Source organism: Eucyclogobius newberryi, unplaced genomic scaffold, assembly GCF_026437365.1.
Source record: "Eucyclogobius newberryi isolate DKJ021-1_F unplaced genomic scaffold, fEucNew1.0.hap1 SCAF_10, whole genome shotgun sequence".
Classification (NCBI taxonomy): domain Eukaryota; kingdom Metazoa; phylum Chordata; class Actinopteri; order Gobiiformes; family Gobiidae; genus Eucyclogobius; species Eucyclogobius newberryi.
In genome coordinates this window covers 33641210-33654261 of record NW_027315724.1, presented here as the reverse complement: position 1 = coordinate 33654261, position 13052 = coordinate 33641210, and the positions used below count along the sequence as shown (strand labels likewise).

Sequence of the window (13052 nt, the reverse complement as noted above, 5' to 3'; positions counted from 1 at the left end):
CACAGACCGACTGTTTTGCCGCAAGCTTTTCAGCACTAGTAATTCGTTTCTTGTCAATGAAACGTCTATAGCATGTAGGGTGAAACGTCTATAGCATGTAGGGTGAAACGTCTATAGCATGTAGGGTGAAACGTCTATAGCATGTAGGGTGAAACGTCTATAGCATGTAGGGTGAAACGTCTATAGCATGTAGGGTGAAACGTCTATAGCATGTAGGGTGAAACGTCTATAGCATGTAGGGTGAAAGCCTGGCTTGTTACTTTCCAGAAAATGAGAAAGATTTCCGTCCGAAGAAGCCACAGAAGACGTAGGATAGTTTTGTTTGGCGAAGTCATCGTTGTGTACACAAACAGCTGCCGCTAACGCGCGGTCTATTCCGTCAATTTCTATTCACTTCCGAGCACAAGTCATCAGCTTCCTCCAGCGGACAACAGCTTCCTCCAGCGGACAACAGTCTGTGGCTGTGTTTGTTCTTTTTCTACCGCTGAAATGTGTGTGATGCACGTGTTATCCATATTTTCATAGTGTTTTCTATCGGCTCGAGAGACAACATGACGCTCCACGGGAGCAGCCATGTTTGATGTTGTTGTAGTAATCTCTCCCCTGATTGGCTGATTCAGAGGCGGAATGATTCAGGCGTAGGGATATTGCGCTATCAGGCTGAGAATATAGTTCCGCATTTAAGTTATCACCGTAAAAAAACTGGCGCGATGCGAGTGGAGAACTTTTGGTCATGAGCTAATGGTACAATGATAATTTTATATTTGAAGTAATTTTTTAGTCTTGTGACAGGTGTAGCGAACTTGAACGATACAGGCTACAGCCTATGGCCTACCACGGGCGTCTCTGTTTGACATAGATCCCAGTGGGTGGCTTTAATCAGGGCCAGCTAATAGTTTTATTCTACTTTAAGATATCACCTGAAATAGACCTGTACATAAGCAAGTCTTCCAAAGCTTAGATGTTCTCTGAATTAAAGTGCACGTGACTGGTTCTGGTGTTTTTCTTCCAATTGTTACTTTAATAAGTAAATCTGTATCAGTTTGATTTCAAAGTAAAAGATGACAATGACAGGAAGCGCTGACTGAGTTTTGAAATAGAATTAATCGACCTTTAGTCATCGATTATAAGCAAGAGTTCAGAGAAAATCCAGTGACACTTTCCAAACAACTTACAGTTTAAACAATCATTTAAATAAATACATTATCGGGTATTACTATGTGTCAAGTCATAACTATTGTGTATTTTTCATTGATTTGATTTTGGCCCATGTTTACATTACGGTTGCTAGGTAACATGTCACATCTGCTGCTCATGTTTTGTTTTGCCTTCCTTTTTTGTGTTTGTTCATAAGAAACAATAGGGAATATGACAATTATACACAATAATAATTGTGACATAAATTGTAAACAGTACATTTTACATTTGTCAAAAAAGATAGACGGAAATGAATTATTATCTAAAAATAATAATAATAATTGTAATGTTCCGTTTGTGTTAGTTGCTCATTTGCAGTTTTAGTCTTTATAAATTTAAATTTTACAGTATTATTTTAGTTCATTGGTGGGGACTTAAAATACTTTGATTTATGGATGTAATGTTTTGCTATCATGAGGATTACATTAATCAACAGTTTGTCTAGTTTACTCTCTAAAACAATTCAATGTGACTTGTGTTTCTGTTCCAAACATTCTTGTATTTGGTCCAAAAAAACTTCATGTTGAATCTGCTCATTACAAGGACTCGACATCAATATTCAGCCCTGCATAGTAACAGTATTCATTTTACTGGCTGCCACCTAAATATCAGAGGCTTATTTGTTGTGATGTCAATCTGAAACCCTGTTACAACTTGACTTACTATAATTACATATCATTTACTGCATGTTCAGCTCATGAGCCACTAGAGGGAAGCGTTGCACAAATAAATGAGACAGATTAAGCTGAAGCCGAGAACAACATTCCATTTTAATGTTCAAAATGTACACATACACATAATATAATTTATACGTAGCTGATATTCTCGTGGTATTTCTCATAAATAATTTAGCTTATTTAATTTTGATATGTACATTACATCTTTGTCTCGCAAAGAAAATGCCTTAGATTCTCCCTTCTTCTCTCCAGACTCCATCACAGAAATACTTCAACTTTAAATGTCCTCTAAAGACAGAATAACAACACAGTCAATAATATACAGGCATATTTGTTTAAAGTAACATTTTTGCCATGTGAGGTAAAAATCACCTGTTCTCGTGCAACTTCCCCCACAGTCGATGCGGCTGTGTCATTGGTGAATGAAGGATCAGCAGGATCCTGGGAGAACAACAGTGGAGGGATCCTCAACTAAAAACAAAAAGAGAATTGTACAAACAGGGTAGTCTTCCATTCATTCAGCTCTTAGAAGATAAGCAGGACTGGACCTGGCTAGTACTTGGATCTCTGGTTATCGAAAGTATCAAAAATCAGACGCCGATCAATACTCAAACTGGTATTGAAATTAGATCTTCATTCAATGTGAATAATTACATAACCAGGACGAGATCTGACATTTCCAGAACAGTTTTTAAAAGAGATTTATCACATTTAAAGGTGGTATGGACGATTTTTTTAAGCAAATGTTTTAATCATATTTCCTCGTGGCGTGGATAAATCATTTGTCCTGCCACGTATCAATCATAAAACGCACCTACCGCTCACCTGCAGCCGTGTCAGGCTCGTCCCCACGTTTCCGCGTGCCTAAGCGCATGGATCTGTCATAATATAGTTCCCTCAGTGTACGGGGCAAAATGAAGACGGAGAAAGACAGTTCGAGCTGACGCAGAAGTGGACAGAAATCTACGGGAGACGAGAGACACAATGTGCTCCGTTGCGCTAATAAACAAACGCACGTGTGTGTTGTATCAGTCCGCACGGGGGAGTGGCATGTGCACTTCCGCCTGCGTTCTCAAATCGCCGAAAAATCATCCATACCGCCTTTAACTAGTATAAAACCACATGGAAACAAAAAGAAAATATTAACTTCTATATTATTTTGTATATTATTAATAACATTCAACGGTCTAAAAAATGTGTGGTTTTTTACGTTGTCATTGTGGTATCAAGTATCGAGCCAATTTCTTGGTGTGAAGTTTGAAATTTGAGTCTTGCATTGGTTTATGTGAGTGTTTGAATGATGTGCGTTTTTGTGTGCCATTTAGAATATTTCCATTTGATCGTGTGTTGAAATACATAAAACTCATCCTCACCTGTTTGTAGAAGTCCCTCCCGCTCCTGGACAGTGCGGTGAGGTTGACGCTGTCTCCGCTCTGTCGGATCAGTTTGACGATGTCGTCGTGCTCCAGATGCTCCACCGGTTCATTGTTCACCGCCAACAGCAGGTCTCCGTCCTCCATCCCGGCCTCCTCCGCCGGGCTGCCACTGTCCACCTCCCGCAGCACGTGAACTGGACAGATCAGAGCTGTGGTTCTCAAACATTTCACACCAAGTACAACCTAAGAGCGTGTATGGCCCGTACCACCAGATCTAAACTAGGGCTGAACCAGGGCTGACCCAGGTCTAAAACAGGACTAAACTAGGGCTAAACTAGGGCTGAACTAGGTCTAAAACAGGACTAAACTAGGGCTAAACTAGGGCTGAACTAGGTCTAAAACAGGACTAAACTAGGGCTAAACTAGGGCTGAACTAGGTCTAAAACAGGACTAAACTAGGGCTGAACTAGGGCTGAACTAGGTCTAAAACAGGACTAAACTAGGGCTGAACTAGGGCTGAACTAGGTCTAAAACAGGACTAAACTAGGGCTGAACTAGGGCTGAACTAGGTCTAAAACAGGACTAAACTAGCGCTGAACTAGGGCTGAACTAGGTCTAAAACAGGACTAAACTAGGGCTGAACTAGGGCTGAACTAGGGCTGAACTAGGGCTGAACCAGGTCTAAAACAGGGCTGAACTAGGGCTGAACTAGGACTGAACTAGGGCTGAACAGTTAACTAGGTCTAAAACAGGGCTGAACTAGGGCTGACCCAGGTCTGAAACAGGACTAAACTAGGTCTAAAACAGGGCTGAACTAGGGCTGAACTAGGGATAAACCAGGTCTAAAACAGGACTATACAAGGGCTGAACTAGGGCTGAACTAGGGCTGAACTAGGACTGAACCAGGTCTAAAACAGGACTATACTGGGGCTGAACTAGGGATAAACCAGGTCTAAAACAGGACTATACTAGGGCTAAACTAGGGCTAAACCAGGTCTAAAACAGGACTATACTAGGGCTAAACTAGGGCTGAACAAGGTCTAAAACAGGACTATACTAGGGCTGAACTAGGGATAAACCAGGTCTAAAACAGGACTATACTAGGGCTAAACTAGGGCTAAACCAGGTCTAAAACAGGACTATACTAGGGCTAAACTAGGGCTGAACAAGGTCTAAAACAGGACTATACTAGGGCTAAACTGGGCTAAACCAGGTCTAAAACAGGACTATACTAGGGCTGAACTAGGGCTGAACCAGGTCTAAAACAGGACTATACTAGGGCTGAACTAGGGATAAACCAGGTCTAAAACAGGACTATACTAGGGCTAAACTAGGGCTAAACCAGGTCTAAACCAGGACTATAATATAGCTATACTGGGTCTAAACCAGGACTAATTGAAACAAGGACAGGAATGTGGATTATACTTTAAATTTAGCTGAACTGTAGACACTGAAACACTGAATTCAAGATCACAGAAAGATGCAGATTTGTATTCACAAATACACAAATACATCTTGTGGAGAGTTATTTATGGCTCCCTCCTTGAACGCTGTTGTTGAATGTGAATCTGTGAATGATTTCTTCATGTTCAGTGCAAGTGCCATTTGTGACCAAAGTGCCATTTGTGACCCTTTTAAGACCATTTTGGAAAAGACACAACAATTTATTAGATTTCTGCATTAATCTGACCCGTCCATCAAAGTAATCTCTCAGGTAAAAATCAGACTACCCAAAACTGAGGCCAAATGCATGTTATAAGTGACTCATTAAGCACGATGACACAGACCCAGGCTTTAACTTAACATTACATAACGTTACATAATGTTTTACAGACATGCAAAATCAAACAACATATTTATTTACATTATATTAAAAAGCTTAAGCCTGTAACTACAAAAGTCATGCTCAGAAAACGTCAAAAGCAATCCAGAGCAAATAAGATGCGTTTATATTCTATTTTATTTAACCTTTATTCAAACAATCTCAAGAATTCAGTACAAGAGGCAGAAACAAGTCATGGATCTCTCTTTTACAAACCTTTCAGCATTCATTTAACACTGACACATTTGTTTTTTTTAAACCAGAACACGTGTGTTTTTTGGTGTTTGAAATACACAATCCCAAAGTCCGACCACGGGAACAAATGATTTAACTCACATTTCATTGCGTCATTACACCTTGTCCCATGTTATGTGCGATCGTAGACGTGGCCCGTGTTGCGAGTGTGTTTTACCCGTTTTCTGACTGAAAGCGATGTGCTCCTGTCTCAGTAAAAACCCATATCCATCTTTCCCTTTGGACAGGTTCATGGTCCTGGCTCTGTGCGGAAAATTATGACACTCTGCCAGGTCAGGGACGATGGGCACTTTCCTTCTCCGGAAACAGTCCTCGCTGACGCCGTCGATGACCAACAGAGTCACTGCGGCTGGACCCTTCCTCATCTGAGGGCAAACACCGATCAAGATTGAGCTTGTACCTTTTAATTGCTTGTTATTTTGTTGCAGCAATAACGAAATATAATAATGATAAATAGTCTTATTAAGAATCATCCACTAACTTCCTGTTAAGAGGGTGACAAGGAGAAAACTTCAAAGTACAAGTAAACAGACTGTTTACAGTAGCTTGAACTGACAGGTATTTAATTATTTAAGCCATTGTTTATTTTATGTTTAGAATGCATTTACTTTTAAAGACGTAACAAGACACACCATTCAAATTCGTAATAAGATGCAGACTGAAAACAAAAATGTTATCACAGAATAGCACATTTTAAGGTTCATAATTTCACTTCCTGTTTGTAATTGAGGACATCACACTAGGAGCAAACACTGGGCAAAAACTCATCTGATGTCACAATTTATTTTATTTGACAAATAAAAATATATGAGAGCGACTTTATTTGTTGAATTAATGTTTGGAGAGTCCAAAAAGTTGTTTATTTGTGTACATTACAATTCAACTTTGACTGGAATCATGAGTGTCCCTGGTGTGATGTCACTTCCTGTCATTTTCTATAGATTTTTGGATGTTTTCTCCACAAATACCGGCTTGATTGGTGTAAAACTATCATTTCTATGTACAACCGGTATAAATACACCAAATACAGTGAAAATTTGAAAATCGTAAAAACCCGCCATACGCACTTTAAAAAACAAGAAGAAGGTAGTAATACTGATATATATAGTAAGATATGATGTGAGGGGAAATAGCTAGATAGAGAGGGAGAAATTCTGTGAGAGGTAAACTCAAATTAAAAATAAAACAAAATTAGAAACAACCAGACATGAGAGTAAAGTGCTATCTAAGTGTCTGCTCCTGTGTCCGTATAAAGATTAAAAGGATGAACACCGTCGGGGTATAAGACATATATAAAGGCTACCGTTTTGTTGAGGGCCGACTGTGAGAGCGAAGAGGCTCTGGTCCCGTTGAGCCAGAGGAGTTTGTCTCCGCTGCAGACTCCGGCTCGCTCTGCTGGGCCGCCGCTCTCCGTGCTCACGATGAACTGCCTCCCGTGACCTGGAAATACACACACTCAACTACACTGCAAAAGGTCTGCTCGGATTCAACTAAGCAAGTACTGCATGGGGGCATGACCTTTCAGCTGCAACGCGGTATTTAAACCCGACTGATTCTCATTTCTGAAACGACCGTGTGGAAAGACGACTCCCGTGGTCATGGAATAGATGTTGGTGTGTTTGGAAAGGAGAAGCAGAGACTAATCTACTACAGATGTGACAGTGTTTGGGACGAGCTGGAGAAGGCTTTGTGCAGTGGTTACTCTCTCCATCATAAAGACTAGAACAACTGATGAAAAGTAATGTAACACTGGATGGAAATAAAAACAAATTAATGGACAAATTCAATAAACGATTGACAAAATGGGACTCATACTTCCTGCCATAAGATGCGTTATCCCCTCTTTCCATTAGATGCTACCTCACTACCTGCTAACCTCATTCCCTATGGTCCTGCACAGCCTTTAACATTTTTATTTATGTATTTATTATTATTAATATATATAGGCATAAGAGAGAATGAGTATGCGTGTGTATGTATACGTGGGTATGTGCATACATTTACGGTATATATACATGGATTTGTGTATATGAATGTTTTATGTGTATGCTTATATGTATATGTATGTTTGTGGATGTGGATGAGCATGTATATGTGTGTGTGTGTATATGTAGGTTATTTTGTTTTATGTACTTTTTGTTGCTGTGTGTTTAAAAAATTAAATGGAAGAAAATTGCAGAAGCTATAGAGATAATACAGCTATAGCACAATTAAAACAAGCACGGCTGACAAAACTACTGGAACCAAATGAATATACGGTGACTTTTAACTATAATTACAAAGTTGCCATCAATCACTCCCACCACGTCCATGCAGAGGCCACGAGGTGAAGTGCCCAAGGAGCAGCATCGAACCGCCAACTGCTTATTATTTCCCATACGCTTGATGCAGGGCTCAAACGTTTATTGCAATTGAATCAAAATCACAATATAAATATTCGCAATTACCGGTAGCAAAATCCAAAGACTGTGGTCATAAACATCATTTCCTTTGCAAACAACAAAATATCATGTCTTTTTGTGTATAAAACCTAACTATTGTAATTTACACCTCAACAAACATGGGATTGCATTACCTCAGCCGTTCATATTTATCTGCTAAACGAGTGCTTCTGAAAACATTTTGAACTACCGTATTTTCCGGACTATAAGTCACACCTTTTTTCATAGTTTTGGCCGGATTGCGACTTATACTTGTAGTTATACTTGTATACTTATATGTGATATTATTAGTTATTTTCCAGTGCAACTTATGATTTTTTTCTTCTCTATTATGCATTTTTTGGCTGGTGCGACTTATACTCTGTTGCAACTTATAGTCTGGAAAATACGGTACTATTAAAGCATATCAAATGAGAAAACGGTCCGAGCGCTGCATCGCATCACGCGTACCGACACACTGCGCGTCACGTCATTTATCGTCATCGTCTTGGCGTTACAGGGGGAACACGTACCTTCCAGCGAGATGAGGTTGAATCCCAGGCCGCGTCCGGGGTCTCGCAGGACGTGGCACAGTCTCGGCCTGCGGCAGTTCTCGCCTTTGAACTCCGTCGCCAAAGACCTCAGATCCAGACCTGACGACACGGCCTGGACCAGAGACGAGAACCGGACAGCGAGGGTCAAACGCGCTCCTGGCTATTGTCATTTTGGGCTCAGTACTTTTTCTTTGCAGTTTGTTTACCTTTGAGCTGTAGAGCGTTGAATAATTAACATCCACGTCTCACTACTGATGCTAACTAACATATTCCGTGCTTTGTTCAGCTATTATTTCCCACTGTGATGGTTCTAATGGCGTCGTCTCGCTTTCGGATTATTGTGTCACATACTCACAACAGATGCGTTTGTTCTTGTATGTTGTAAGTTTGCTAGGCCACATTAAAATGATACCGCACATTTGCATAACGACATTGGTTTAGCATCATGTGAAGCTCTCACCTGTTCGTATCTGTCTTTCCTCAAAACCAGCAGAAACAGATGACAACCGCAGAACTTGATCTTCCTCTCCACCTGCAGGTCGGCGGGGAAACAAAATATTACTCAAGAACTGAAAATGAAGTAAAGATTTGATTAAGGATTCAGAGTCAGTTTAATCCAAGAGACAAAAGATTGATAAAGCATCCAATTCATCCAATCTTTTATTTTATTTTATTAATTCATTCAAATGACAGATACATAGATAAACAGACAAATAGATACAGATAGATGGATGGATAAAATAATTGACTGACCCTTTTGAAGTGCACATTGATGACATTCTCCTCATTGACTTCTAGGATCCGGTCTCCGACCTTCAGGCCGCAGTCTTCAGCTGGACTCCGGGGCTGCACCACGCTCACTTCCAGACCCGTTTCCAGATCCGTTTCCAGATCTGCTTCCAGGCCACCGTCCCATCGGAGAGAGAAGCCAAAACTCTGCCCCCCCTCGGAGCGGTGCAGGTGGAGCAGCCGGAGAACAACCTCATCTAAGGTCAAACCAAACAGGCAATTTATGATATGATCATTATGACATCACAATATACTGAGCAATAATATTTAATCAGCTGGAAGGCAGTTAAACAGAATATTGTTGAAAGGGAAGTTTTTTTTTTTCCTTCAATCTGGAACTTTCCCAATAACTTTGAAAACTGTGGTCATAAAGCCTCTCTCTAAGAAGATCAGTCTTGATGCTGCAGTACTGAGTCATTAATTAGATCTCTGATCTGCCATTTTGGGGCAAAGTCCTTGAAAAGGCTCTCTCTTGATAAACAACTCATTTGATGTTTTTCAGTCAGGTTTCAGACCTCATCACAGCACTGAGACTGCTCTTGTCAAGGTGATAAATGACATCCGCCTGAACACTGACACGGGCAAAGCCTCAGTCTCAATTCTGTTAGATCTGAGTGCTGCTTTTGATACAGAGACTAGAGGACTGGGTGGGCATCACTGGCACTGCTCTAAATGTGTTAAGGTCCTGTCTGGAAGACAGGAAGTACTTTGTTGAAATTGGTAGCTGTGTCTCAGACCACATGTCCCTGACCTGTGGAGTGCCCCGAGGGTCAGTCCTGGGACCTCTTCTGTTCAACCTCTACATGCTGTTGTTAGGATGCAGACAACAGTCAGATCTATATTTCGCTGTCGGCAGGTGAATATGGACCAGTGAATTCACTCTGTCACTGCATCCAACAGATCAGTTTGTGGATGCAAAACAACTTTCTCCAGCTGAAGAGAAAGTGTCACCGTCACCTCCAGAGTCTCGCTCTAAAACCTCCAAACCAAGTTAGAAATCTGGGGGTAATAATGGACTCAGACTGGAACTTAAACAGCCACATCAAATCAATAACATCAGTAGCTTTTTACCATCTAAAAAACATTGCCAAGAGAGACCTGTTGTGTGAAGCACTTTGAATTGCCTTGTGTACGAATTGTGCTCTACAAATAAGCTTGAAACCCATGAATATCTATGTTTCAATGACTTCACACATTAGGAAAAATAAACGTTCAGCTGTTTCATCGTCAACAACAACACAACATAAAAGGCAAGACCTGCTGTAGATCCAACACTTCAAAGATCACTCACCGTCGTCATCGTTGATGCTCAGGGCTGGATTGTCAATGCCTTCTTTTGGATTGAATGTGAAGCTAAAAAGAAGAAGAAAAGATTCACATTATAATGTACGATGGGAAAGTACAGTGACACGAAGAGATACAAATCATCTGTGAGGGGCAAAAAGACCTTGAATCCATGACATAATTGTACTTTTTGTAAATGTAATTTTATTTTCTAAAGTAAAAGGCAAATCCTAGGGTCAATTTGTTACGTGGATGTCTATTTTCCTTTAATTAAACTAATAAATAAAAACAAAATGGATAGAAAAATTATTCATTATATTCAATAATTTTCCTTTTATTAAACGACAGCAAAATAAAAAAGGAATGAAAACATCAGAGTTGGGAGAACAAATCAAACATTCTTGACTTGAGCTGATTAACCTACAACCCAAAAATGAATAAAAAAAAAACGTTAATTGCGCTGTCTGGTGGTATTAATCCAAAGCAATTCAAAAACAAACTTGGAGCCAAACACATAAAGTTCATGTGGTTTCATTTTTATGAGCACGAAAAAGCTATAAAAAAGATGTTGTTATCACCCAAAAGATAAGATGTATAAGCTCATGTTTCTGCGTCCTCATAAAACGCTCTGTTATGAAAATCACTCCAGAAAATCATCATCAGAGAGTCATTTGTATTCTAGAGAACATTCGAGCGAATATTTAAATGTATAATGTGTAAAATCTTACCGAGGAAAGTCCCCAATGTCCTGGGAGCCTAAAAACACAAGGATTAATAAATAATAAAGCAGTCACAAATTGTACAACTACAACTGATTTTTAAACTACATGAGCTGGGTTCACTGATTGATTTGATAGAATGACAGAAAAAGACAATGATTCAACTTTTTGTTTTTAAATATTACAATGTAGTGTTTAATTTTTAGAAAGAAATGTTCATATTTACTTCTTCAATAAAAAAAAAATATATTAAATTCCATTAAAACGAGGAGAAAATTTACCATTTATACAATTTGAAGCTATAGAACTTCAAATCCAACTGAAAATGTGTCATGTACAAAAATGGCTGATTATATGTTTTGCCCTGGAGCTTGTATTATGTTTATTTCTTTAGCGACGTAAGAAAAGATGAAAAAATCATCAAATTAAGAGAGAAAGGGCAGATTTAAAAGCCAAAGTGTGTGTTTTTACCCGTGTGCGTCTTCATGTCGGCGTCTTGCAGCAGCACAAGGTCCACTCCTCTGAGGGACAATAAAGGCAGAGTTAAACATTGACAGTGGTATTAAAAGTGTCCTCAGGTGCAGAATCACTGACAGCCTGACAACCTGAAATACAACTTCCTCTGCACCAACTCCTGTTTGTTAAGGAAAAGCATCTTCACACAGAAAAGTATTAGTTCAATAACTGACTAAAAACAAGCATTCATTCTTACCTTGAGCAGACTCGCCTCTCCAAAGTCTGAGGCAAAGCTGTAAAATACCATTAGAGACAAGCAGGTAGAGTAAGAAATTGTTAATCAAATTAATACATAGCAAAAAGTAACTATATACTACACTACTACAGCTATCTCTGCACTGTACTTACCTCAGAGACACAGGTTCTTCACATGTTTAACCTGCACAAGAACAAATTGTACTTTTCTGCTTTCCACCACAATAAAGGACCAAATGAAACGGACACGTCAAACAAGAAAGCGTCTTTAAACACTGAAGGCCATCTTTGAAGCACATAACAATGTATCATTCTTGAACTTCCACTAGAAGGCACTAAACTTCAGTGACTTAACAGGTTTGCACGTACAGGTATTTATTAGTATATTTAGAATGTTATTATGCTGTTCTGCTAATAAGAGCTCAAGGTCCACATGGACTTGTTAATAACTGCCTCACACCAGTCAAGAAATGCACCCTGAAATCCCAATAACCATGTTTTGTAACTGAATCACTTTGAAGTGTTTTCTGTATGTAACACAATCACACGCTTAAGGTTACTGATAGACAAACACAGATAAATAGCATACAATTACTTTTTATTTTAAACAGCACTTAACAAGATGGGGCCAAACATGTTTGTGCTCCATCGATTCAACATGCAGCACATTTAAAAACACTCAATGGGCCAAATCCCTTCATTTGTTCAGAGGGAGAATCAGACAGAGGTCGTCTCTCCATCAGCTCCGTTTGAACCACATTTACAGAGTTCAAGGTCAAGAAGACATCAGGCCTTCTTAAATTAAGGCACAAGCTCATGTTTACATTAATTTCAGATGAAAATAATTATCCTCAGTCATGTTTTATGTGCCACTTATTTCTGCACCTTGATAACTGTAAACGTGAGAGAACAGCGCCCTCTAGTGTATTTATGGTGCTCTGCTTTGAGCAGGTTTCGCTGTCATGCACATTTATCTGCACAGATATGAACAGCATTCATAATGCTGTATAAATATCAATGATTACAGTTATTTTAAAGGGTCCTGAAGTGTATTATATTATATTTAAGCACCATCACTCATTCCATGTTAAAAAAACAGAGTTACAAGTGTAACTACGGTTCTATGAATCCCGGATGCCCGCCTGAGGCGATGCTTCAGCACTGAATGATCCCCATCGTGCATTTGCAGGAAATCATTCAGAAGGAAGGAAATGGAATAGGTTAATAACAGCTACACCTATATTTCCC

General features: G+C 39.5%; 1 protein-coding gene across 1 annotated transcript; it reads right to left on the bottom strand.

Moving 5' to 3' along the window:
- Positions 1 to 2132: 2132 nt before the first annotated feature.
- LOC140372013 (Na(+)/H(+) exchange regulatory cofactor NHE-RF4-like) lies at positions 2133 to 11856 on the bottom strand. The gene is made up of 13 exons (XM_072459270.1): positions 11806 to 11856; positions 11696 to 11748; positions 11565 to 11614; positions 11103 to 11130; positions 10382 to 10443; positions 9055 to 9287; positions 8762 to 8833; positions 8281 to 8413; positions 6631 to 6767; positions 5485 to 5692; positions 3248 to 3444; positions 2247 to 2345; positions 2133 to 2162 (listed from the first exon to the last, which is right to left on the bottom strand). The coding sequence occupies exons 1-13, from the start codon at positions 11854 to 11856 to the stop codon at positions 2133 to 2135; spliced, it is 1353 nt and encodes a 450-aa protein (XP_072315371.1).
- Positions 11857 to 13052: the final 1196 nt, after the last annotated feature.